Genomic DNA, 24,365 nt, shown 5'->3' with positions numbered 1-24,365 from the left:
TCCATTTAATTTCATCGCCAACATCATTCCTTGATTATAATAATAAAAAGTCAAAAATCAGATCAAGTTTTTTTTTCTCCCGACAACAACAACAACAACAATAATAATCTTTGAAATCAAACTTGGGCAAAATCCATCATCATCCAGAGAAAGAAAAGAATTCAACGATGAAAATCATCGAAAAAAACAAAATTATTCAATAAAATAGTTAAATGAAACGAAAAAAAAATCATTTTTTTAGTCAAAATCAACCAAAAAAAGAAAAAACCTAATCAATTTTGATTAATTATATATGATTTTGGTCAAAAAAAGATGAATAGAGATAAATTATAATGGAAAAATTCATCAATGAAAAGCAATCAACGCATATCGATATTATTTTCTTTAAAAACTAATTCATCATCATTGTTGTTGATCGAGTTGTTGTTGTTGTTGTTTTTTTCAACAACAACAACAACAACGAAAGAGTTGAAAGCATCCAATGGATATTCCAGTGTTTGTGTTCGTTCAGCATTTTCTCCCAAAACTTTTTAATAACTTTTTCATTGACGATGATAATGATGATAACTTTATTTGAATCAGGGCTGAACCCAGAAACAAAAATTTTGCAAAATTTCATGAATTTTTAGTTTTTTCTTGTTCGTTTTTGCAATTTTCAATTATTAATATGACATTTTTGACTTGGTTTGTTTGTTCATCACTATCATCATATTCTGTTGCGTGTGGCGTGTGTTTATCATTGATCCAACGACAACAACAACAAGCGACGACGAAGAAGAAGAAGATTCATTCGGGCTTGACATGATTTTTGTTTTGAAAATAAAACCCATTTTGTAAAAATGAATGAAAATGTCGTGATTAGGATTTTGTTTTTACATTTTTACATTTTCATTTTCAAACAAGGAAAAATTTTAATTTTTCATTTTTGTCAAATAAACTGAAAAATGAACCAAAATTTCAAACCAACACCCAAAATAAACGAGAAAAGATTGATCAAAATCGATTGATCGATTTTTGGATATTTTGTTGCTATTCAAATATTATTTAAGGGTGATCGTTTAAATATGAAATTTGAAGGAAAAGAGAAAACCAAAATTGGATATTTATTTCAATAAATGATAAATTGGGTTTGGTTTTACGAACATTATTTTCATTTACAAACAATATTCATTCATTCAGTAATTACTTGTGAACGACAGTCATAGTCATAGTTAACCTAACCTGAAACTGATAAATCCGGGAATGTGGATACCGGATTCAAAGATGAAAGAAGGATTTTTTCTGAAAAAATTTCGAAAAAATAAATACATTCAACACGAATTTTCAAATCCCAATCAATCAATCAAATCCGAAATCCAAAATCAATTGGTTTTTAATCTATCCTGTTTATTTGTTTTGTTTGCTTGGTTGATTTAACATCACCATTAAGGATATGATCACGAGAATGAAAATTTAGAAAAATTTTTCAATCAAAATAGATTAAAAAACTTTGGAAAAAATTGAATAATTAAGGTCAATTGCCGTTTGTTTGTTGTCAGTGTAATCATCGTTTAATTTTTGAAACAAATTTTTCAAAAAATGTTTTCATTTCGAGATTGTCCAGTTTGTCCAGGCAATCTATCCATCCATCCATCCAGATTTTCTTTAAAATTTTTTGTCAAAATTTTTCAAATGTGAAACAGAAAAATGATGATAACCAACCAGCCAGCCATCTTATTCATTCATATGTTTTTCACACGAATTTTTACGGTCCAGTTGATAATGACGACGATGTTTAGAAGAAAAGAAACTATAGTGAGAAAAACAAGGCGTTCTTCCAACCAAGATGTTTCGGTCAGTTGATCACACACACAAAGTGGCAAAATGAAACAAAAAAAATCTACGCTCGAATTACGATTGACCATCATCATTAACCAGGAATAAGTTTGTTTGTTTGGTCAGTGAACGGAAATGATGATGATGATGATGATAATGATAAACATGGTGGGAAAAACTTTTTTAAAAAAAATTTTCAAAGTTAAAAATTCATGAGAAAAAAAGAAGCAAAGTTTTTTTGTTATAATTTTTCAAAAAATTTTTAATTTTTATTTACTTTTGTGAAAAATTATTATTATTATAATTAGTGTGGTTTTTTGCTTTGACTTGATAATTAATCGATTCATACAAAGAATGATTTTTGTTTTGTTTGTTTGTTTGTTTTAAATAAAAAGAGAGCAAATGAAATGAAATGAATGAAAGCAAGAGATTCAATGTCGAAACAAGAGAAGAAAAAATCATTATTATTGAATTAAATTAAATTAAAAATTGAAAATCTATATTTATAATGATGATGATGATGATGATGATGATGGATGTATTAGCAGCAGCAGCAGCAGCAGATTACAATCGATTACAAGGAGAGAGAACATTATTTATTTATTTATTTGTGATGACCATGTTAATTGAATTAAAAAAAATTTTGTTAATTAAATTAAAAAATCAATAAAATGAAGTGTGTGGATGGCCGTGTTAATGTGTGTGTTTGAATAGAAAAAAATGATGATGATGATGCGGATGCTTAATGGTTAATGTTGATGATGATGATGATGATGATGATATTAAATAAATAAATAAGAATTAAATGAAGTGAAAATCAATCAGATAAATTGTTATCAATCAATCAATCAATCAATCAGGTAATCAATAAAACACACGCACACACACAGAGAAAAATGGAAAAAATTTGTAACAAAAAAAGGAAAAAATGGAAAAAAAACAAACAAAAATGAAATAATTTTACAAGGGAAAATGATGAAAATTCGTCGCTGGTTAGATCAGATCCAGATCCAAAAGTTGTCTTAGATGTTGTCGAGCCTCTCTTCTTGCTTCAAATTTCAAAATTGTCACCATCAATTTAAGAAAGAAGATGTCATTCAAGAAAAAAAAAGGAATGCTGATGATAATGATGATGAGATCGTGAAATGCATCTTTAATTAATTGATATTTAATTTTTCATCGTTTCGTTATTTTTCATTTTAAAATTTAATTAAAAAATTTTCCTAAATGTTTTTTTCATGTCGAAACGAAGACGATGATAATAAAAAGTTAAGGAGCAGCAGTTTGTCGATGTCGATGTGTGTGTGGCTCTCTTTATCTTTGAGGATTTTTTTGATACGATGTTACAAATTTTGTTGATGATGGTGGTGATAATGATTTTTCTGTTTGTTGGTGAACGGGACGACGACGATATTTTTTGTTGAAAAAATTTCAAAGTTTTTTTTTTATTTTTGATTGAAAGAATCAAATTGATGCGGATACTTGTTTGCTGTTTGTATTTTAGGATTGAAGTGGAAAAGATGCAATTTGATGATGATTTGATGCATCTCTTTCCTTATCTATCTTTCTCTATTTACATAAAGCATTTTGTAGTTGTTTGTTTGTTTGCAATGTGATACTTATTTTAACGTTTAAGGTCAGTTTATTTAATTTTTGTTAATTTTCTTTTCGTTATTATTTTCGTATGATGAGCAAATGAAATGAATTGAATTGGATATGGTGATGATTATCAGTATAGGTGCTATACTCATTCATTTGATGATTATGATGTTTTACAAATTGGCAGCAAACATTCAAACAAACAAGCAAAAATGTCAAAGACATTGGAATTTTTCTTTAGTTTTGTCATCAGTCAGTCAAATCAATCAATCAATTTCATCTTGTTGCTGTAATCAAAGATTTGAAGGTGAAGAAGAAGAGGAAGAAGCGGGGAGAATTCATTGAATCACTGATGATGATTTTTGGAAAATCAGATGAAAATCTTTGGTCCCTTGAATATCGTTATCATCATGTGATTGAAGAGAGAGAGAGAGAGGGGGAGATTAAAAAAAAGATCCAGTCCTGTTGATGGAACGTGTGAAATTTTGTTGTGCGCTTGATTGGATGATTTATTTGATCAAAGGAGAGAAAAGAAGAAGACTTGTTGAATTCGGACGAGAATGAAGAACAAAACAAAACACTGAGAGAATACTGAGTTTGAAAGAATTTTTTTTTCAAAAAAGGAATGTTTTTGTTGATTTGAATTGAAAAATTGATGAAAAATTGTTGATGATAAAAACCGAGGTTGATTATTCCGTACCATTCACACAGATCTATCAGATGAAGGAAAAAAAGTGAAGAAAAATTGATTGATTAAATATCGATTTTTGGGAAAAATTTAAATCAATCAATAAAATCAAAAGAAACTTACCAATGATTTTTGTCCAGTAGTTGCTGTTGATAATGTTGAATCGGTAACATTATGATCATCATCTTGGTCATCATTTTCTTCAGTCGTAACATCATCATCATCATCAGAATGTTGTTGTTGGGTGATATTATTATCATTATTGCTATTATCATCATGATTATCGATCGCTGGATCATCAAACAATGCTGGTTGTTGATCATCATCGCTGGCCGTTTGTAGATTTAATGGTAAATCTTGACGATGATGACCAAAATCATTATCATTTGATGGTGATCGTTGTACATTTTCATTGATGGTATTACGTTTTTTCATTGATTTATTATTATCAAGATTATTTACCACAGTTGTTGTTGTTGTCGATGATGTTTTACAATTATTCTGATGAAACATACGTATATGATATAAACATAATTCACGTGTACGAAATTTTTTATTACATTTTGAACAACGATATCTTTTATTTCTTGGTTTATTATCATTATCTATTTGGTTATTATCATTATTATTATGGATGTTTGAAGATGATGTTTCTTGCGATACTGGTGGTGGCGATGATTTAGCTGTTTTCGTATGAATCAACATATGACGATGTAATGAATGTGAATGACGATAACTACGATTACATTGTGGACAGGTAAATTTTTTCAGCTGAGTTACTTTTTCATTAACACCACCATTATCACCACTAACACCGGTATTAAAATCAATCAATGGTGATTCAATTGGACTAGAATTATTATTATTATTTGATTTTTCATTCATCATACCACCACCACCACTACCAGTGATTGCACCGAATATTGTCGATAATAATTGATCCGATTGATTGGCAGTAGTGGAAGTGGAAGAAGAAGCAGCAGCAGCAGCTGCTGCTGCTGCAGCCAATAATCCTGGATTCTTTAGCAAAAGATTTTGAAATGCTGGATTCTTTAGAAATGATAATGGATTATTATTATTACTACCAACATTGTTATCGTTGTTGTTTGGCATCAAACAATCATCATTATCAAAATCTTTTTCTTTCGACATTATATCCGGATATGGTGATGATGATGATGGTGGTGGCAGTGGTAGTGGCGGTGTTGATGATGATATTGGTTCCTGATGATGATGCGGATGATGATGATGATCAGTTGTCGATGCTGATGATGATGTTGTTAAATTATTATTATCCAAATTCATTGATGATAAATCCGGATAGATATTTGAATCGGTAGCATTTTTTGAATCAGTAACGGATGTATTAGCATTAGCATTAGCAGCTGCTGCAGCAGCAGCAGCCATCATAGCAGCCATTTTAAAATTACCAGCTAAATTTATAGCCATTTCTTCGGGTGATATTTTATGTTCTTTCATTAGATGCATTTGCATTGATAAAATATCTGTAAATGTTTGTCCACAAACAAAACAAAGACGATAATCACCACTACTATTTGAATTAAACATTGAAGATGATTGAAAATCATTACGATTCATAATAGCTAATAATTCACCATGATCATTAAACATATGTGCTTTAAGCCATTTTATTGATTTAAAACGACGATCACAAATATGACAAATTTCTTGATAACCCGTACTACCACTTGACTTATTACCTGTCGTCGAATTATTATGATCATCTTGTTGTTGCTGTGATGGTGAATGTTGTTGATCACGTTGATGCTGTTGTTGATCAGGTTTTGTATCACTATTCATTGAACCAATACTATTTGAATCGCTTGCCATACTATTTGTATCATTCATTGATGCCAATGATGACATGAATAGTAAAGGGTTAACAATACGTTCATTTGATCCATTATTATTATTACCATTGCCATTATTATTGAATAAATTCGCCGCTACTTGTGACATCATTAATTTATTTGCCTGATGATGAAATACTGCTGATGATGTTGGTCCAAGTAATATTGGTGCACTACCATCTTCATAAATACCATGTGTATTTTGTTTATGTACTTTTAAAAAATATTTACTACACAATTCTTTTTGACAAATATCACATTGTACACCACCAATCGTACTGTTTGATGTTGCTTCAATCGGATGTTCATCAATATTAATACCATGCATTTTAAGCATATGTGTTTTCATAAAATATTTATTACATAATTCTTTATTACAAAAATTACAATAATTTCGGCCGGTTATTATTGAATTCGAACGATTTTTTAATTGTCCCGAATGATGATGATGATCGCTATTAACACCAAATGTACCGGGTACAAAACCAGCTACCATTGCTGCTTTTATTGTTTCAGCCAATGTTGTTGCTGTTACATTTTCATCATCATCACCATCTTCGTTTTCAGAAAATTTCATCATTTCATTTTCATTATCATTGTTGTTGTTGGTGGTTTCAGAATTGCTATTGTTTTTTGTCTTTTGATCGGGTCTTGGTGATGGCGATGATGATGATGAATTTGACCGTGGTGACGATGATGATCGTTCGGATTTTATTTGCCGACCGAAAACCTGACTTAAAGCAAGATTTAAATTTTCCAATTCCGCTGTTGATTCAGAAGTTTTCATTCCTGCTTGTTGATAAAATGAATTCAATAATGCTGGTGATAAAAATGATGAATTTGTCGTCGATGTTGTCGATTTAGTGGTCGTTGTTGTTGTTGTTGTTTCGCTTGTCGTTGTTGTTGTCGATTGATGATTTGATGATGGTGATAATTGTGGCTGCGTTGGTGGTGAATCACTGATATTATCATCATTATCAACAAAAATTCCATGAATATTTTGTCGATGTATTTGTAGAAAATATTTACTACAAAATTCTTTCATACAAATATTACAAAATATTTCGGATTTTTGTTCAAGTTCACTTTGTTCACTTTGTTCACGTTGTTCATCATCAACAACACTGTCAATTGGATATTTTTCCCGTTGTTCAAATGATTTCAATGATAGTGATGTTTGATGATAATCAATAAATTGTTGTAAAAATGTTGTTTCATCAACACCACCTAAACCACTAACACTACTACCTAAACCATGTTCAGTAATAATATGTGCACGAAATACATATTGATTATTACATTGAAATTTACATAATTTACATTTTTGTTGTTGTTGTTGTCGTTCACGTTGTTGTTGTTGTTGATCACTTAACATCATTTCACAATCATCATTAACACTTTTATCAATCATCATTAGTTGTTGTTGTTGTTGTTCATTTGAATCATCCAATTCTTTAATCATTGAATGTAGTTTTTCTAAATCATTTTCATTTGTTTGATGTTTTTGGTGATGTTTTTGTTGTTGATGATCATTAAGGGTTAATGATTCTGAATTTTTCCGGTGATTTTTTATTTGTTTCTCATCACCATCATTCGAATCATTCGAATCAACATCATCATCATCCACACATTCAGTAATATCAGATTCAACAAGAATTGCTTTTTCTTCTTCCTCATCATCTTCTTCTTCTTGTTTCATTTCATCATTATCATCTTTTTTGATTGATTTTTTTCGTAAATCTGTTAAATCAGATGATTTAGAATCTTGCTTTGAATCAATTTTAACCCGGTCTTGACCATCACCGTCGAGATCATCTTGATCATCCGTATGATTGAATGGTATATTATGTGCATAGAATTTATGCATTTTCAATAAATGATTATTATGAAATTTTTGTTGACAATGTTTACATTTTATCATTTGATTTGTCGTTTGGCCATCAATCAATGATGAATTGTTGTTGTTGTTGTTATTAAGATTGTTGTTGTTATAATGAATATTATTGGCCATAAATGATGCAAAACCATCTAAAAAATTATTACCATTTTTACCATAACTAGTTGGATCACGTTGTCCAGGTTCAAGTTGATTATTATCATCATCATCATCATCATTATCATTTGTTGTAGCCGTCGCATTATTGATATTGGCATTGGCAAACATACCGGGAAAATTATTGGCCATAGAGGTCGCTGACGGCGAACCACCACCACCAATACCAAACATCTGCTGCCGTGCAGCAATAAATTCATTAGCCATCGATTGATTGAATGCTGATAGCGGTTGATGATTTGGATATTTTCCAATCACTGGTTGTCCATTTTCCGATATCCGATGTTTATTAATTTTATGTGTACGTAAAAAATATTTATTACAAAATTCTTTACAACAAATTTCACAAAATGCTTCAGTATTTATAACACCCATTTGTCTTAAACGTTCAGGTGTTAATAAAAGTTGTGCAGGATTTGCTGTAGCGTGAGGAAAACCGGGCAGACCAATTGGACTTGTTGTTGTTGTGGATTCATTTGTTGAAATACCCGTATTCATAGATGATGTGACTGGATTGGAATTCTGTTTAAAAAACCAAGAAGAAAAAACGAAACAAAACAGGAAAATGAAATTTTCGATCAGGAAATACAAGTCAAGGTCAGTAAAACATCACCAAGGAAAACAAACAAACAAATTTACTTACCATTAAAATTGACTTATCCGTCAATGATGATGGCGATGGCGATGGTGAGTGATGATGCGAATGCAGTTGATGATGACCAGATGAAGGTGATGGACTAGTTGATAATCTTCCTCCTGTAACCGATGTTGAATGTTTATTATTATCGCCAGAATTATCACCATTATTATTATTATTATTTGATGATTGTTGTTGTTGTTGTTGTTGATTATTAACATATTGTTGTTGTTGATGATGTTGCGCTGCTAATTGTTGATGTAATAATTGTAATTGTTGTAATTGTTGCATTTGTGGTGAATTATGACTAGGTGGAATGGGTGTATCACCTTGATAAATAAAACCATGTGTACGTTGTTTATGTTTTTTTAGAAAATATTTATTACAAAATTCTTTTTGACATATTTCACAAAATGAATCTAAATTTATCATATTCATATTTAAACTTAAACGTAATGGTGGTTGAAATGGTTGTAATGTTTGATGTTGATGTGATTGGTGATGCATACCATTCAAAAGACCACTATTCAGATGTTCGGATAATTTCATTGATTGATTTGTTGTCGATGTCGATGTTGTCGTCGTTGTTGTTGTTGATGGTGTTGATATCATGGCACTAGAATTACTTTTCGAGGTAGCTGGTAACGGAAATAATGGTTGCTGTTGCTGGGGTTGACCATTACTACTACCGTTACTATTTTGATTTTGATTCTGGTTATTTTGATTATTATTACTGGTAGTTGAACTACCTGATGGATTATTACTTGTTTCAGGTGTATAAATATTATGTTTATTAGCTTTATGTGTTTTAAGAAAATATTTATTGCAAAATTCTTTATTACATAATTCACAATATGCTTCAGGATTAAAAATTCTTGGACCAGAATGTGTACCAATAACTGGTAGGCCATTTAAAATTGCATTCGACATTGCAGCGGTTGTTGGTGAAAATGGTTGATTTGGGCCACCCGGGCCACCACCATGACCACTACCGGGAAACATATGCGAAAAAAAGAATGGTGCCATTGAATTTGTAAATAATGATTGTTGTTGTTGTTGATGATTATTGATTAAACCCGGTGATTGTTGTCTATTTCCACCCGCACCACAACTACCACTGCCACCAATTGGTGATTCGGATGTTGTTCTTGAAATTTTTGGTTCCGGTGATAATGATGATGATGGAATTCTTGTTGATGATTGAAATTGTTGCTGCTGCTGTTGCGATGATAATGGTGATGATGATGATGAATGACGATGAGATAATTTATTATTATTATTACTAATACCACTACCACAATTATTATTATTACTACTACCGGTTTGATTCGATAATGATATTAATGGATTTATTGATAAATTTAAAAGATTTAAATCTTCTTTTGTACAACGAAATTGTTGTTGTTGTTGATTTGAATTTGTTGTTGTTGTTGTCGTTGAGGTTGTTGTTGTTGTTGTTGATTTATGATCATCATGATGATGATGGTCATAGAATGTTGGAGATTTACGTCGATTATGTTGTTGATGATGATCACTATTATCACCATGAATTGATGAATCACTTGGTAAAATATTTGCATCATCAACACTCGCACTTGCACTTGCACCACCATTATTTGATGAATTTGTTGAACAAATTGATTGATTTGATGGTGAACGTTTGCGTTTATGTTGTCGTTTATGATGTTCTGCTTTAGGTTTAAATTTCGTAAATAATTTAAAAAAATTTTCTAATTTTAAAGTAACTTACCGGTAAAACCAACGGAATTATTCGACAATAATGGTGATAATGATGATGGATGCGGAAATTTATGATGCTGTTGCATATGTTCGAGATCAATATGATCACGTAATTGATTTTCATTCGTAAATGGATCATTACATTGTGGACAAATAAATGTTGATAATGTTGATGATTTTTGATTTAGCGATAATGATGATGATGATGGCGACCAACAACCATTAGCAAACATTTCAAATTGTTGTAAAAATTGCAGCTGCTGTTGTTGTTGTTGTTGTTGATTATCATCATTATTATTATTATTTAATTTTTCTCTGGTCATCATCATCATTTCAGCTGCTGCTGCCGCTATTGATGCCGCATTTAAATCATCATCAACGTTGCTGATAACATTTTTTGATGATAATTTTTTAGCTGCTGTTGATTTGTTGACTATTTTGACTGAATCAACGACTTGTTCCAATCGATGGCTACGACTACTATGATGATCGTTGTCGTCGTCGTCGTCTTCATTAGCATCATGGTTGCTGTCTCTTTCATCATCATCAACAACATCGTCGTCATCATCATCATCATCATCGTCGACTATTTCATCAACTAAATCTTCAACATCATCATCATCATCATCAAAGTTCTCTTCTAAATCTGAAACAGGCTTCTGCTTTGGCTTATTATGTTGGGAATGCCGTTGTTGTTGTTGCTTTAATTTTATTCGTTGCTGTTGTTGCTCTTTATTTGCTGAAATTAATAATAATTTCTCTTTCGTTTGTTTTGAATGATGTTTATTCAGCATTGATGGTGGTGGTGGTGGCAATAACAAATTGTCACCATCATCATAACAATCAACATCCACATTCAACATTGAATTGATATGTTGTTGCTGCTGTTGTTTGATCGTTGTTATTTCATTACGATGACGAATTTTTCTACGACGATTATCATCATCTTGATGATGATGATGATGATGATCAAGATGATCATGATCTTGATTATCACTACTTGTTGCGGTTGTTAAAAAATTTTTACTACTACTACTACCATATTCATAACGTAATGGTTTACTTTGTTTACGTCGTTTTTTACTACAGGTATCATTATTAATTTGATTTAGTAATGATTTTTGATTGGAATTTTCATCATCATCATCATCATCATGACTATCATTATTTGATGATCCGGTTGCAGATATGGATGCTGATGCGGATACGGATGATGAATTTGATGATCGTCGGGAATTGGTTGTTGTTGTTGCGTTAGTGTTAGCGGTAGCCGTAGTATTATTAACCAAATTAATCAATGTTGGTGCCATTGATGCTAATAATTGTTCTGGTTGTTCATTACTAGTTCCGGTTCCGGTAGCTGCAGCAGCCATTGTTGCTGCCATTGCTGCAACTAATAATTGACTTTGTTGCAGTAAATTTTCATCACCACCACCACCAATAGCACCTTGTAAACAGGTAAGAATTTTAGCTAAACGATTTGCCATATCATTTGTTTGATTTAATGTGGATGTGGATGTGGATGATGATTGTTCAATATTCGAATCAATTGCTGTTGTTGATGATGATGACTTAGAATTTGTCGTTGCTGTCGAAATAGCGGAAGAAATTGGCATTTTATCTTTGTTATTATTGTTGTTGTTGTTGGCACTGGATTGTTGTTGTTGTGGAATGATTAAATCATTTGATTGAGAATCATAATGACAAGATGAAGGTGGAGGTTGTGGTGGTGGTAACGGTACAGTCGAAATTGTATCATCTGAATCATTATTATTATTATGTTGTATCATTGTTGTCGATGTCGTTGTAGGTGATGATGATGATGGTAATTGTGCTAATTGTGTAGGATCCATAGAATCCATCATCATGATCATCTTATTATTATTATTATTATACGGTATAACGACGATGATGATTGTTCAATTTTGTTGTTAAATATAAAACACATTTGATAATGATCAGATCAAGATTGAGTGTGAGAGAGAAAAATGAAACAAACAAACAAATGATGAAATCTGAAGAAAAAATTGCCCAAAATTTGAAGAATTTGATTATGGATTATCGATTAATATGGTGGATTAAAATGAGATAACGTTTTGAATAATATGATGATTATGATGATGATGATGATCACTATTTTATTTTGATTTTCGGTTATTATTATTTAAAATTTTTGATTATTTTTGATTTACGTTTCAATTATTATTATTATGTTTGTTGTTTACAAACAAACAAACAAGAAAAATGAAGATTTATTTTTTCTTTGATGATTCGAAATTCGAAATTATTTCATCAATTTATATGTTGAACGAAGAGAAGAAGAAGAAACTTTTTTTTAAAAAATGAAAAAAATCAATCAAATTGGTATCAATGAAATTTTTCGGTTCATTTTTTTTCATTTGCGATAAGCGATTTTTTTTTTATTTTCAATGATGATGATTTGATAAACAAATTTTTTTTTTGATTTGGTTCGTCATTTAATTAATTATCAAAATGATTATATTGTTTGTGTGTGCAAAAGTGTTTTCAGGAAAATTTTTCTGGTTTCCAGGAAATTTTCTTATCAAATTGAAAAATGGTGATAATTTTGCTTGGTTTTTTTTCATCAAAATTTTTCATCAATTTTTAAATTCAATTTTACAAGATTATTATTGGTTGAACAGTGTTGCTACTCGGAGTTTCGTCGATAAAGTCGAAGACGTTTCAATCAAAATCAATCAATCGAGGATGCTGAACAAGAAGAAATTCAATATGAATTCAGTGTGTGCGGTAACAAAAATCAAAATGAAATGAAACCAGAAAGACTAGAGAAACATTTTTTGTTGGCGTTTTTCAATTGTTGTTTGCGGTTATCAAATTTTTATTTGTTTGTAAAATTATTTCTTCCTTGTAAAAAAAATTGTATCAAATTCAAATTGTGCTTCTTTTTGCTAATCAAATAACACGTCTGTAGAAAAATGTTGGATGATGATTTTTGAATATTGATTTCTTCTCCTCGACAAATCAACAAATCAATTTTCCAAATTTTTTACAAATCAATCAATATTTGATTCCAATCAATCAGAAATTTTATTTAAAGATTTTTGTTACGTTTTTTTTTCGTTTTTCAAATTTCAAGATATCAAATATTCAAATTGATCAATTCAAATGAATCTATTTTGCTGACGGCTGATTTAGTTTATTAACAATGTTTTGTTTGGTGGAAAAAATTATTATTATTGATGATGATTGGGGAAGCAATTTCGTTTTTTTTTTCGTTTGTTTGCATCAAATTTCACAATAATTATTGAATGAATGTGTGTTTAAAATAACCTTGAAATCTTTTTTTTGATTTTTGATTGAAAAAAATGGCAATTTTTTTCTTCTTTTCTTGCTCGTTTCCAGTTGATCTCAATTTCATCGAATTAAAGTGCTCGAACAGCAAGAAGAAAAAGAAGGAGAATTTGAAATTCAATAAATAAATAATTTTTTCAAATCGATTTTTGACAACATCGGATTTTCGTTTCGTTGTTTATCCTTCAAAAGATGTATTTTGCATTTAAGGAGTGTGTGCGTTCACAAGTGTAGGCCAGCGAAATGAATCTTTTTTCTTTTTCTTTTTTTTTGTTGAAAAAATTTTTTCATTGATTTTTTTTTAATCTTATTTTTCAGAAAATAAAATACAGTGTTGAAAAATGAATGGAATGGAAATGGAAAAAAAATTGATCAAAGTTCAGTTTAGTTTTGTTAAATTTAATCCTATTTTTGATGTGGTAAAATTTAGATTTTCATTTCTTCTCTCAATGATGATGATGATTTTAATATTAATTTCGATTGATGATCGATCAGAAGAAATCAATCGATCGATTGATTTGATTGATATATGGATGTTGTTGTTGTTTTTTTTTGAAACAAAACTGTAACTCTGTTATTTTTTTTATTTTTTTTTATTTTTGAAGAAAAAAAATTTCAATGTTCAATGTGGACGAAATTTTATTTTTTTTATTTTTTCCTAAGAAATCAAATTTGTGAAATGATTAAAGATTGTTGCTATATTTGATTGTTGATTGATTTGATTCGATCGATTGATTGATTTTCTGTATAAATTTTTGCACCCAAACCACAGAGATATATAGCAAAAAAAAAAAAAAAAAATCAGAACACGTCTTTTTTTCAAATGAAAATGTTCTTATTTCGTTGTTGTTGTTGTTGTTATTGAATTTTTTTCCAATGAAATTTGATTGAATTTTTTTTTTTTTTTTTTGCTTCTTTTGATTTTTTTCACACGCACATTACCAACAAAGATAGGATTTTTTTTGCTTTTTCTTTTCTGGTTTTTTTTATTCAGTGTTTGGCACTATTTTTGGGATGTTGTTTTCTCCAGTTGTTGTTGGTACATGCGTTTGATCGATGGACAAACAAAAAATAATGATACACGTATGCGATACACGTACAAGCAAAATTTTTTTAACGTTTTTTTTTCAATTCGGACAAACCAAAATTTTGTCGTACGATATGTGAATCAGGTTGTTGTCAAGGATTCGAATCAAATGATGATTATTATTGATGAAGATGCTGCTGTGAAATCGAGAAAAATATTTTCCATTATTTTTTTTCACAATAAGAAAGATTTTCTGTTCAACCCAACATGATGATTTATAGAAATTTCAAAGATATTCTTAAAGATTAAAAAAGAATTATACCGGATTTTCGGTCGAAATTGGTCGATATATTTGTTGATTATGTTGATGATTGAGCAATTATTGTTTGAAATGAAAAGAAAAAAAACAAACCATAACAAACACACACACACACACAAGGTAACCAGGATTTTCTTCAAATTGGATTTTTGATTTTTGATTCAACAAAACGTCGATCAATCAATCGCACACACACTTTGAACAAACAAACCGGACAAAATATTGGACACAAAAAAAACTGAATTTTTTTGTTTGATGAATGAAAAAACATTAATCAGATTTATTGGCAATTATGATGATTAACCTTTGATGATGATGCTAAACAAACAAACACAGAGAAGAAGAAAATTTGATTTGACTTTAAACGGAACCATTTAACACTTTTTTTTCCACTTTTTTATTGTTGAATTTTCATTTTATCATTTTGATTTTTGATTTTCATCGTGATTTTCCAGAATTCAGATTATCGATCGATGATGATGATTGTTTCCAAATAAAACAAACCTGTATTTATGGAGAGAAAGAAGAAAAGAAAAATTTTTTTGGTTAAAAAATATGAAATTTTCAAACAAAAAAACAACAACAAAAAACCAATCATTATTCATCAATTCAATGATGTCATCATAATCATCAAGTTTTTTTTTCTAAGAAAACCAAAAAAATCTTCAAAATATCATTTAATCATCGATTTTCGATGATGATGACAAGATACTTCACCCACCACTACACTACTAGCATCCAAAAAAACAAAAACTACTATCCGCATCATTATTATTACATCACCCATGGTCAATGTGTCAACACTGAACTAATTTGGTCGTGTTTGACCAAATTGACCAAATAACCTAACCATAACAACAACAGCAACGAATAATTAGTTTTTTTCAACAAGTCAGGTCAAATTTTGTTTCGATTGATGAATTTATTATCCAAAAAAAAAAATATTCACCACCATTCACCACCAGCAAAAAAAATCTTTAATTTTCATTCGGAAAAAAAACATTTTTTTCGTGACTAAGATTTACCGAACGAACGAACGAACAAACGAAATTCATGATTGTTTATTTGTTGTTGTTATTCAACAACAACAACAAATTTCAAAGAATAACTTAAATTAACCTGATGCTAAAATCATCATCAGGAGATAATCTCTGACAGGATTTTTTTTTCACCCAGAAAAAAAATGTAAAAATTTTTTTGTTGTTTTTTTTTGGTTGAAAATATCTTAATCTTTTTTTTTCGGGTTGTTTTGGTTATTCGAATGATTTTTTCTTTCTACAACCGATCACGATATTATTCGATTGATAATTTCATCATATTTTCATCTTTCGTTTCATCAAAACCTTAAATAAATCAGGAAACGAATGACCATCACCAAACAACGAAAAAAATTGATGATTATGATGAACACAGAAGCCTTTTTACACACAAAAAGTTTTTTAAAAGGAGTCAAAAATATGATAAAGATGATGATAATCATCATGTTTTTTTCAGATGGTTTTTTTATAATAATAATCATAATCATCATCAGAACTGACATTTGAAAGAAAAATATGTAACCACCACCATCACCAGGAAAAAAATAATAATAATAACAACAGATCGATACAATCGATAGTTGGAGAGAGAGAGATAGAAATGAATGAATGAATGAATGAAACAAAATGACAGATTTATAAAATGAATGGATAAATAAGATGTTAGCATCAATCAGTTTTCAAAAAAAAAAAAGTAATAATCATATAATAAAAGATGAAACGTGCACATCAATTTCGTAGAAAAAATTTTCTTCAAAAGAAGAATAGAATTGAAATGAAATGAAATAAACTGACAGCAGAAAAAATGAAATGAAATGATAACCAGGCAATCAACAATCAACCAAACCGAAGTGAATAGTCAAAAATATTTTTATGAAAAGAAAAATAGATCAAATTCGATAGATATTCGATTGAAACATCATTTTTTTCATCATGATGATGAAAATCACACCTTTTTGGTATATTTATCAGTATTTTTTGGTAGTTGTTGTTGTGGTCATCATCATCGAAGAATGACCAATGACCAATGATCAATGACACTAGCCATTATTCAAATTATTATTATTATTTGATGTGAATTGATAATAAAGATGTTTTTTGAAAAAGATTCGTCGAGAAAATGAAAAAGATGTTGATGAAATAAAACTTACAATAAAGATAAATATATAGTGATGGAGAAAGATATCAATAACAGGGTTAAGATGCCACTGGAATTTAACAAAAAAAAAAAAAAAATTCTTTTCTTTTGACTTTTGATTTGATTTTTGATTTTGATAAACACCACACACACACACAAGCAAATGTAGAGATCACAATTTTTGATTTTTGATTTAATTTTGATTTGATTTTTTGGAGTTTACAGTTACATTTTTTGTTGTTGGTTATGACCGGGCCCTGTCTTACCGACTAACTGAATGACTGAACAGAAAAATCAAAATTTTTTAAAAATAAAAAAAACCAAATCAGTAAGTGCGCGGCTATTACAACCACAACCACAACCACCACCATTAATATTGATTATCATTGATTTTAGCTAGCGCAGCTAGGTTTTTGACAGACATAGCGCAACAACAATAACCACAAGCGTAATCAAATAACCCACCCATCTATATTTATCCCACCCATCCATGAACCATAAGGACCATGACACGCCTTTTATGTGATTTTAAGGCACATCCCCCATACTACCACCATCACCACCACCATCATTGTGGATAAACCATGGATTCTATCAATGGTAAATCTTTTCCAAAAAATGAAAAATAGAAATTTCAATAATTTTTCTAATACCCCCAACTGTATAATGGTGGGTTAAATAAATAAATAGAAATTTTGATAAGTTTTTTTCGATTTCAAAAAATTTTTGTAACCATAGTGAATAATGAATTTATAATTTACAAAAAAAAAACAAATCCAAATCTACAAAAGAAAAAAGAATTTCGGTTACTATGGCTATGTCTAAGGCTAGAATTATGGATAGAAAAGATAAATAACACTTAGCTCGACTAGACTAAACTTTGACAATCAACAAATAGTAGTTTGAGTTTGAGGAAACTATTCCGAGTGTGTAAAATTAATTTCATTTTAAAACTGAAAATTTTAATGAAAAAGCTCAGAAAGAATGATTCATTTTTAATTAAAAAGGAAGCAAAAATCAAAGAAGAAAAAATCACCACAAAGAAAAGCCGAAAAATGACATGTACAGATTCCGTCGGGTTAATATATGATTACCGGATTGATTAGGATGATAGATTATCAATCACATACACAAACATCAAGCTTAAGCTGAGCTAAGTAAGTATGGGATTATCATTTTGAAAAAAAAACCAAGGAACCATATCTAAAGATGTTTTTCAGTTGATATTTTGTTTTTTATTTTTATTTTGATTTTTTAAAATTTCACTTTATTCACCTGTCAAAAAAACGCAAGGTGAATGGTGGTGGTGAATATCGTGATTGAATTTATGACCATGTTTTTTTAAACTTAAACTAAAAAATTTTCATCAAGTTTGTCACGGGGTGAAAATAGTGATTTAGCATCGTTGATTTACAAACCAACCAAACAAACAAACAAACAAAAAAGTGATACATTCTAACCAAACACTGAAGAACAACCGAAAAAAAAACAAACGAAAAAACCAAATCTGAAATTAGTAAACAGGCCAGAAAATCATCACATTGCATAAACATTTCATTTTTTTGATCTATTTTGATAATTTTTGGTCTAAAAAAATGAAGATAAGCATTTTGGTTTGGTTGCTGCTGGATGTTTACATTGGAAAAAATTCTTTGGAATTTCCTCTCTCTCTGTGTGTGTGTGTGTGTGTGTTATCTATCTATCTATGTAAAATGACAAACATAAAATCAATAGAAAATAAAAAATGAAATTTCCAATTTTACAATGTGTGTTTGCTAAAAAAAACAGCAAAAGTTTTTTATTTATTTACATATTTAAAAAACAAATTGATAAACAGTGAAAGGATTGAGTGATTCTATACATAGATCGATTGAATCAATAAATCAAATACACACACTCATTTCTGGTTTCTTAGATTATCATCATCATTGATTTTCCATAGAATTTTTCCTCTATTAAACAATCAATCGATTATCGATCATATCAACCAAAAAAAAAGGCCAAATCAAACAACAATGATGATGATGATGATTATTGGTAGAATTGGAAAGAATTTTCTCAAAAAAAAATTTTCCAAAATTTGTTTGTTTGTTTTGGCTGGCGTTTCATCAGTGTTTAACCAGAAAGGTGTGGTATTTTGGGTATTTGGGTTTTTGTCATTGACATGTACATAATTTATGATTCATCGATAAGTTGAGAGAAGCAGAGTAGAGCAGAGATTATTTGACAAATTAAGATCGTAAATTCTTTTTTAAACCAGCGAAAAAATCATTTGGTTTTCAACAACATTGCCTAAATGTCTAAATCTAGATTTGTGCGGCGCGCAAAAAAAGATCATCACGATTATCGAAATGAATCTTCTGGACATTCTCGAAGACAGAAGAAAAAAAGAAAAAAAAAATCGTGCAAACACAGAGCAAAGCAAAGCGAAAAACATCATAAATTTTACAAAAAAAAACAAACGTAAAAAACGACCGAAAATGTAATTTATCGAGCTAAAATGATGATGAAACGAAATAAAGATGTTTTAATTTTTTTTAATCAAATAAAATTATCAAAAATTTTTCCCTTGGTCGTATCCGATTCATTCATAGATTCGAATGGATAATTTGAAATTGGATTTTGTTTTCGTTTTTTCTCTTGTTGTTGTTTAGTCTAAAAAAACTCTTTCATTTCATTTCAATTCAAGTTTGTATTTATTTATTTCAAATTTGATTAAGATCAGACAAGGATGATGATGTTCTCATCGAAAATGAAATCATCATCATCGAATGACAAGATCATATATAGACATTATCAAAAACAAACATGTAGTAATGTAGTGTTAATCAAAAGAATTAACTTTGCCCAAAGTGATGTGAAAGAGAGAGAGAGAGAGAGAGAGAGAGAGAGAGAGAGAGAGAGAGAGAGAGAGAGAGAGAGAGAGAGAGAGAGAGAGAGAGAGAGAGAGAGAGAGAGAGAGAGAGAGAGAGAGAGAGAGAGAGAGAGAGAGACGAAGATTTATGATTTGTTTGGGCTATCGATGGATGGATGTGTATGTGTTTTTGCCTGAGAAGCTTAGATTCTTTGATTCTTAGATTCGTATTTTTCTCACTGTCACTTTGAACTTTGTTCTTTTTGTAGCAAATTTCTTGCCAGTTTTTTTTTGAAAATTTCAAAAAACATTTTCTGAAAACAAGAAAAAAAACACCGGTAGGTATCAATTATTTCAGTTATCTATCAATGAAATGGATCATCATCATCATCATCATTTTCAAATCTCAGTAATGTCATGTCATTTAAGGATTTTTTTTCTCCACTTCACTTCACTTCTTCTTGATTCTCGATCTTCGTCTTTCAAAATTCAATCAATCTTTTTTTCGCTCTACAAACCAAATAAACAAACAAACAAACCAAACATGCTTGAAATGGATGGATTTTCAACAAAAAAAACGAAGAAGAAAATCTCAAAATTGATAGCCGACCAACAAAAACAACAACAACAAAAAAGTCTGTCTGACGATGAAAAATGTGGAGCGAAATTTTTGTTGTTTTTTTGTTTTTCCACACACACACTTACCATTAGTGTGTAATCAATTTTTCATTTTTAAAGCTTTAAAAATGATGCTTGTTTTGTTTTTGTTTGTTTTTTTTTCCAAATCAAACGAAGAAAAAAAAAGGTAATTTTTCTTTCGTAAAACTTTTCTCGAATCACCTTTATTTTTTTTCTTCGTAAAATCACACTGATTAACTTGAATTTTTTTTTTCTTGTTTAACCTAACCTAAGCGATTATGATTGAATTTTTTTCAAAGTTTTTTTTTCTGAAAAGAAATTAGCAGCAGCCATAATTTTGTTTGAAAAAATGGACAGAAAAAAATTTCAATAAAAAAAATAACCAAATAAGTCGAAATAGTTGAAAAACAAGGCGACATTGCAATTAGTTTATTAGATTTTTTTTTTCTTCATTAAGTTATTGAAAAAAAAATTCAATTTCCAATTTTGAATTTATGCAAAATAGGTGGAAATAGGTGGAAGTTTATAATTATGGCTTTTTTTATAAAAAAAAACATAATTGACTAATGCTATGGATGGATTATGTTGTCGGTTGTTGATTTAATTTGTTTGTTTGTTTGTTTCATTACCTGTGCAATCAAAAATCAAATTTGTAGGCTTTTTTTTAAAAAAAAATCCATTTAACCATGCAGCAGCAGCAGTGGCTGATGTTTGCCATAAACACACACCTACGCATTTTTGCATAAATTTTTTTTGGCTAATTTTGAAATTTTTAAACAAAATTGTTGACAATGGATTGTCCTTAACTTCAAAATGAAATGAATATGATGAAATGGGGTGTTGGTGGAAAATACTGAATTTTCTTAAGTCGATTAAAATCAATTTTCAAGGATTTTTTCACTGCTTCTGTTTCGCTTGTTGTTTGGCGTGGTTCAGAATGAAATTAATCAAAAATTTAAAAAAATTTTTGGATAAAAATCAGCTAAAATGGCCTGAGAACTTCAAAAGTAGCCAATATCAACATTCGAAGATCGATATTCCATTTTTTTTCCAAATGATAATGATGAATGGTTTCGATGTTTTTTTACATCTTTCGAATTAACAAAATGGATGCGGACGATGAATCACGTGTTAAAATTGAACAAAATTTCAACAAAAAATGGAAAAAATGAAAAAAATTTCATGTGATTTCTCTCTCACTCTCTCCCATTTTTCATATTTTCAAGGGCAAACATAATATATTTTTCAAACAAAAAATTCATTAAAATCCAATCGAAAAAAAACTAAAAATTGAATGAATTTCAATATTGCAAAAGTGAAAAGCGAAACAAATTTTGTTTTTGGATTTTGGAAAACATCAACAACAACATCGACATCACTAAACGAATTTCAAAGTTGTTTCCGTACGAACAAACATCATGATCATCATTACATCATCCAGCAACATTCATTAATATTCAAAGATGTTTTGTTTTTTGTTTTTAAAAATTTTTTTCAATGTTTCATTTCATATTTTTGACATTTTGAAATTCTTCTTCGGCATACAAAAAAAAACATTTTTCGCTCTGTCATTGTTTTTGAGTTTGAAAATATTTTTCGATTTTTTTTTCTTTTGAATAATTTCAATTCGTGACGCGCAGAGAGAGAGAGAGAGAGAGAGAGAGAGAGAGCACATGGACAATATTGACATTCAGAAAAATTGATGAAAAACAACAACCGAAAAGAAACGCCTAGCATCGTTGTTTTTTTTGTGGAGTATTGATGCGGATAATGAATGATGGAGGGATGCTAACGAAATTGTCAACCAATTTTGAATGTTTTGTTTTTCGCGAACTGGTAAAAAAAGGATCAATCAGGTCAATGAACAATTTATTGGTGATTGAAAAAAAAACAAAATTCAAATTGAAAAAAGAAAAAAAAATTATGCAATCTCATTTACTGATGATAAACACTAAGGACGATGGTAGGGAGATTTTTTTCAAACAAACAAAAACAGCATTATCATTCAAATTGATGAATTCGATTGATTTTTGAAATTTATAAATCAAAAAATTCAATTTTCAATCAATTTTAATTGGATAAACGAAATGGAAAATTTCGCCTAATCATCATTCTCATTAACACACACTCACACACACACACAGAAGGATTTGCCAATAAATCAATGATTGATTGATCAGTAGAGAAGGGAAAAATGATTTTCAATATTTTTTGTTTTTTTGGGTGGCTGCATCATCATCATCATCATTATCGTCATATGCAAATGAGCAATAACGAATGGAAGAAATTTAAAAAAAAACAAAAAAAAAAAATCTAAATGAAATTCATTATATGCTAATCAAAGAACGAAAAACAAAAAATTATCATCATTGATTTTTCCTTGTTTGAACAAAAAAAAAAACAATGGATTTCATTAAAAAAAAAACTTGGAAAAAAGCTCGTAGTTTTTGTTTATTTGTCAAATAATGGGCGCCATGATATCGATGAGCAATATTGGCTGATAGGAAGAGAGAGAGAGAAATGTAAATTTTCTTTGCTTCTTTCCTATCGAATCTAAATTAACATCATCATCATGCAAAAAGGAAAGAAATGCATTCAGTCTGCGTAAGTATGTCCATCAATTTTGAATTTTCTGTTCTTAAATGAATAAATATTGCTAATCTTTAAACAACAACAAAAACAACAACGAAGACGACGATTGGCATTTTTTGGGATTTTCAAATTGCCAAAAAAAAAAAATAAAAAAAAAATTTGCAATTTAAATGTTTGAAAGGGATTTATCATCAGAAAAAAATCGCCAAGTCCACTTTTTTTTTTTTGTTGTTGTTTTCTGCTGAATGAAAAAAATCAGAAAAAAAATCAAAACTCACATGCCAATATCAAGGATTAATTTTTGTTTGAAAAAGTAAAGTTTATTTTTTCATTAATAATTGTCAACTTTTTTTGTTGATAAAAACTCAGAAAAATTCGTAAAAAATCAATCAAGGAAATTCAATTATCGTTTTGTTTTTGTTTTTGTCTATTTGAATTTTCTTTAAAATAAACTAAACTAAACTGGAGTAACGATAATTAAAGATAATGACCATTACCTTTATTTTTGCTTGTTTAAAAATTTATCGAGCAAATTTGATGCGAACGAAAGGGTTAATTGATGACAAACATCAGTATACTGACAGCAAATCAATGTCATCAATATATTGTAGAGCAGCAATTTTTCTTTAAAATGTTTAATGGATTTTTTCGTTTTTCGATGTTTTTTTAAACAAAATTGATGCCAATAAACGATTAGAGATTAGTTTATATTTGGCTTCCGTCAACAGTTGAATATTGATGACAGTCGTTTTTGTTGTTGTTGTTGTTGTTATTCATGGCGCCGAAAAAAAGCAAATGTCAACTTAAAAACAAGCAACAACAAAATTTAAAGATTATATTTTTGTTTTCAAAAAGAAAAAAAAATCGTTGTTTATCTTCGATGATGTTAGTTTTTTCAAAGGAAAAAAATAAGAAAATTTAAAGCAAACCATGAATCTAATTTTGTTTAAAATTAGAAAAAAACGATTTAAAAAAAACATGAACAGAATTTCATTCGTTTGAAAGAAAATCATAAATATGTAT

The 24,365-nt window shown here is 29.3% G+C and overlaps 1 protein-coding gene and 1 long non-coding RNA gene across 4 annotated transcripts in view; both read right to left on the bottom strand.

Annotated features, from left to right (window-relative positions):
- Window positions 1–2,121: 2,121 nt before the first annotated feature.
- LOC113789514 (uncharacterized) lies at window positions 2,122–12,484 on the bottom strand. 2 transcript variants are annotated; one of them, XM_075821569.1, is made up of 4 exons: window positions 10,414–12,484; window positions 8,670–10,354; window positions 4,226–8,548; window positions 2,122–4,127 (listed from the first exon to the last, which is right to left on the bottom strand). In XM_075821569.1, exons 1-4 carry the CDS (start codon window positions 12,275–12,277, stop codon window positions 4,104–4,106), a joined length of 7,896 nt encoding a protein of 2,631 aa, XP_075677684.1. In that variant the 5' UTR covers window positions 12,278–12,484; the 3' UTR covers window positions 2,122–4,103. The 2 variants fall into 2 exon arrangements, with proteins under 2 accessions (XP_075677684.1, XP_075677685.1); XM_075821570.1 differs by having other exon boundaries at window positions 8,670–10,351.
- A 2,208-nt stretch (window positions 12,485–14,692) lies between these two features.
- Window positions 14,693–24,365, bottom strand: part of LOC142645417 (uncharacterized) — a 52,619-nt gene continuing 42,946 nt past the window's right edge. For both annotated transcript variants that reach the window (XR_012846552.1, XR_012846553.1), the window contains one exon: window positions 14,693–15,586. This is a non-coding gene — a long non-coding RNA (uncharacterized LOC142645417). The remainder of the gene's footprint in view (window positions 15,587–24,365) is intronic.

This window comes from Dermatophagoides pteronyssinus, unplaced genomic scaffold (assembly GCF_027571235.1).
Source record: "Dermatophagoides pteronyssinus isolate colony J.1.1.1.1 unplaced genomic scaffold, Derpt_VIB-CSIC_2022.12 sq0011, whole genome shotgun sequence".
Classification (NCBI taxonomy): Eukaryota; Metazoa; Arthropoda; class Arachnida; order Sarcoptiformes; family Pyroglyphidae; genus Dermatophagoides; species Dermatophagoides pteronyssinus.
Note: the sequence above shows the minus strand (reverse complement) of the source record. Positions and strands in the feature narration are given on the sequence as shown.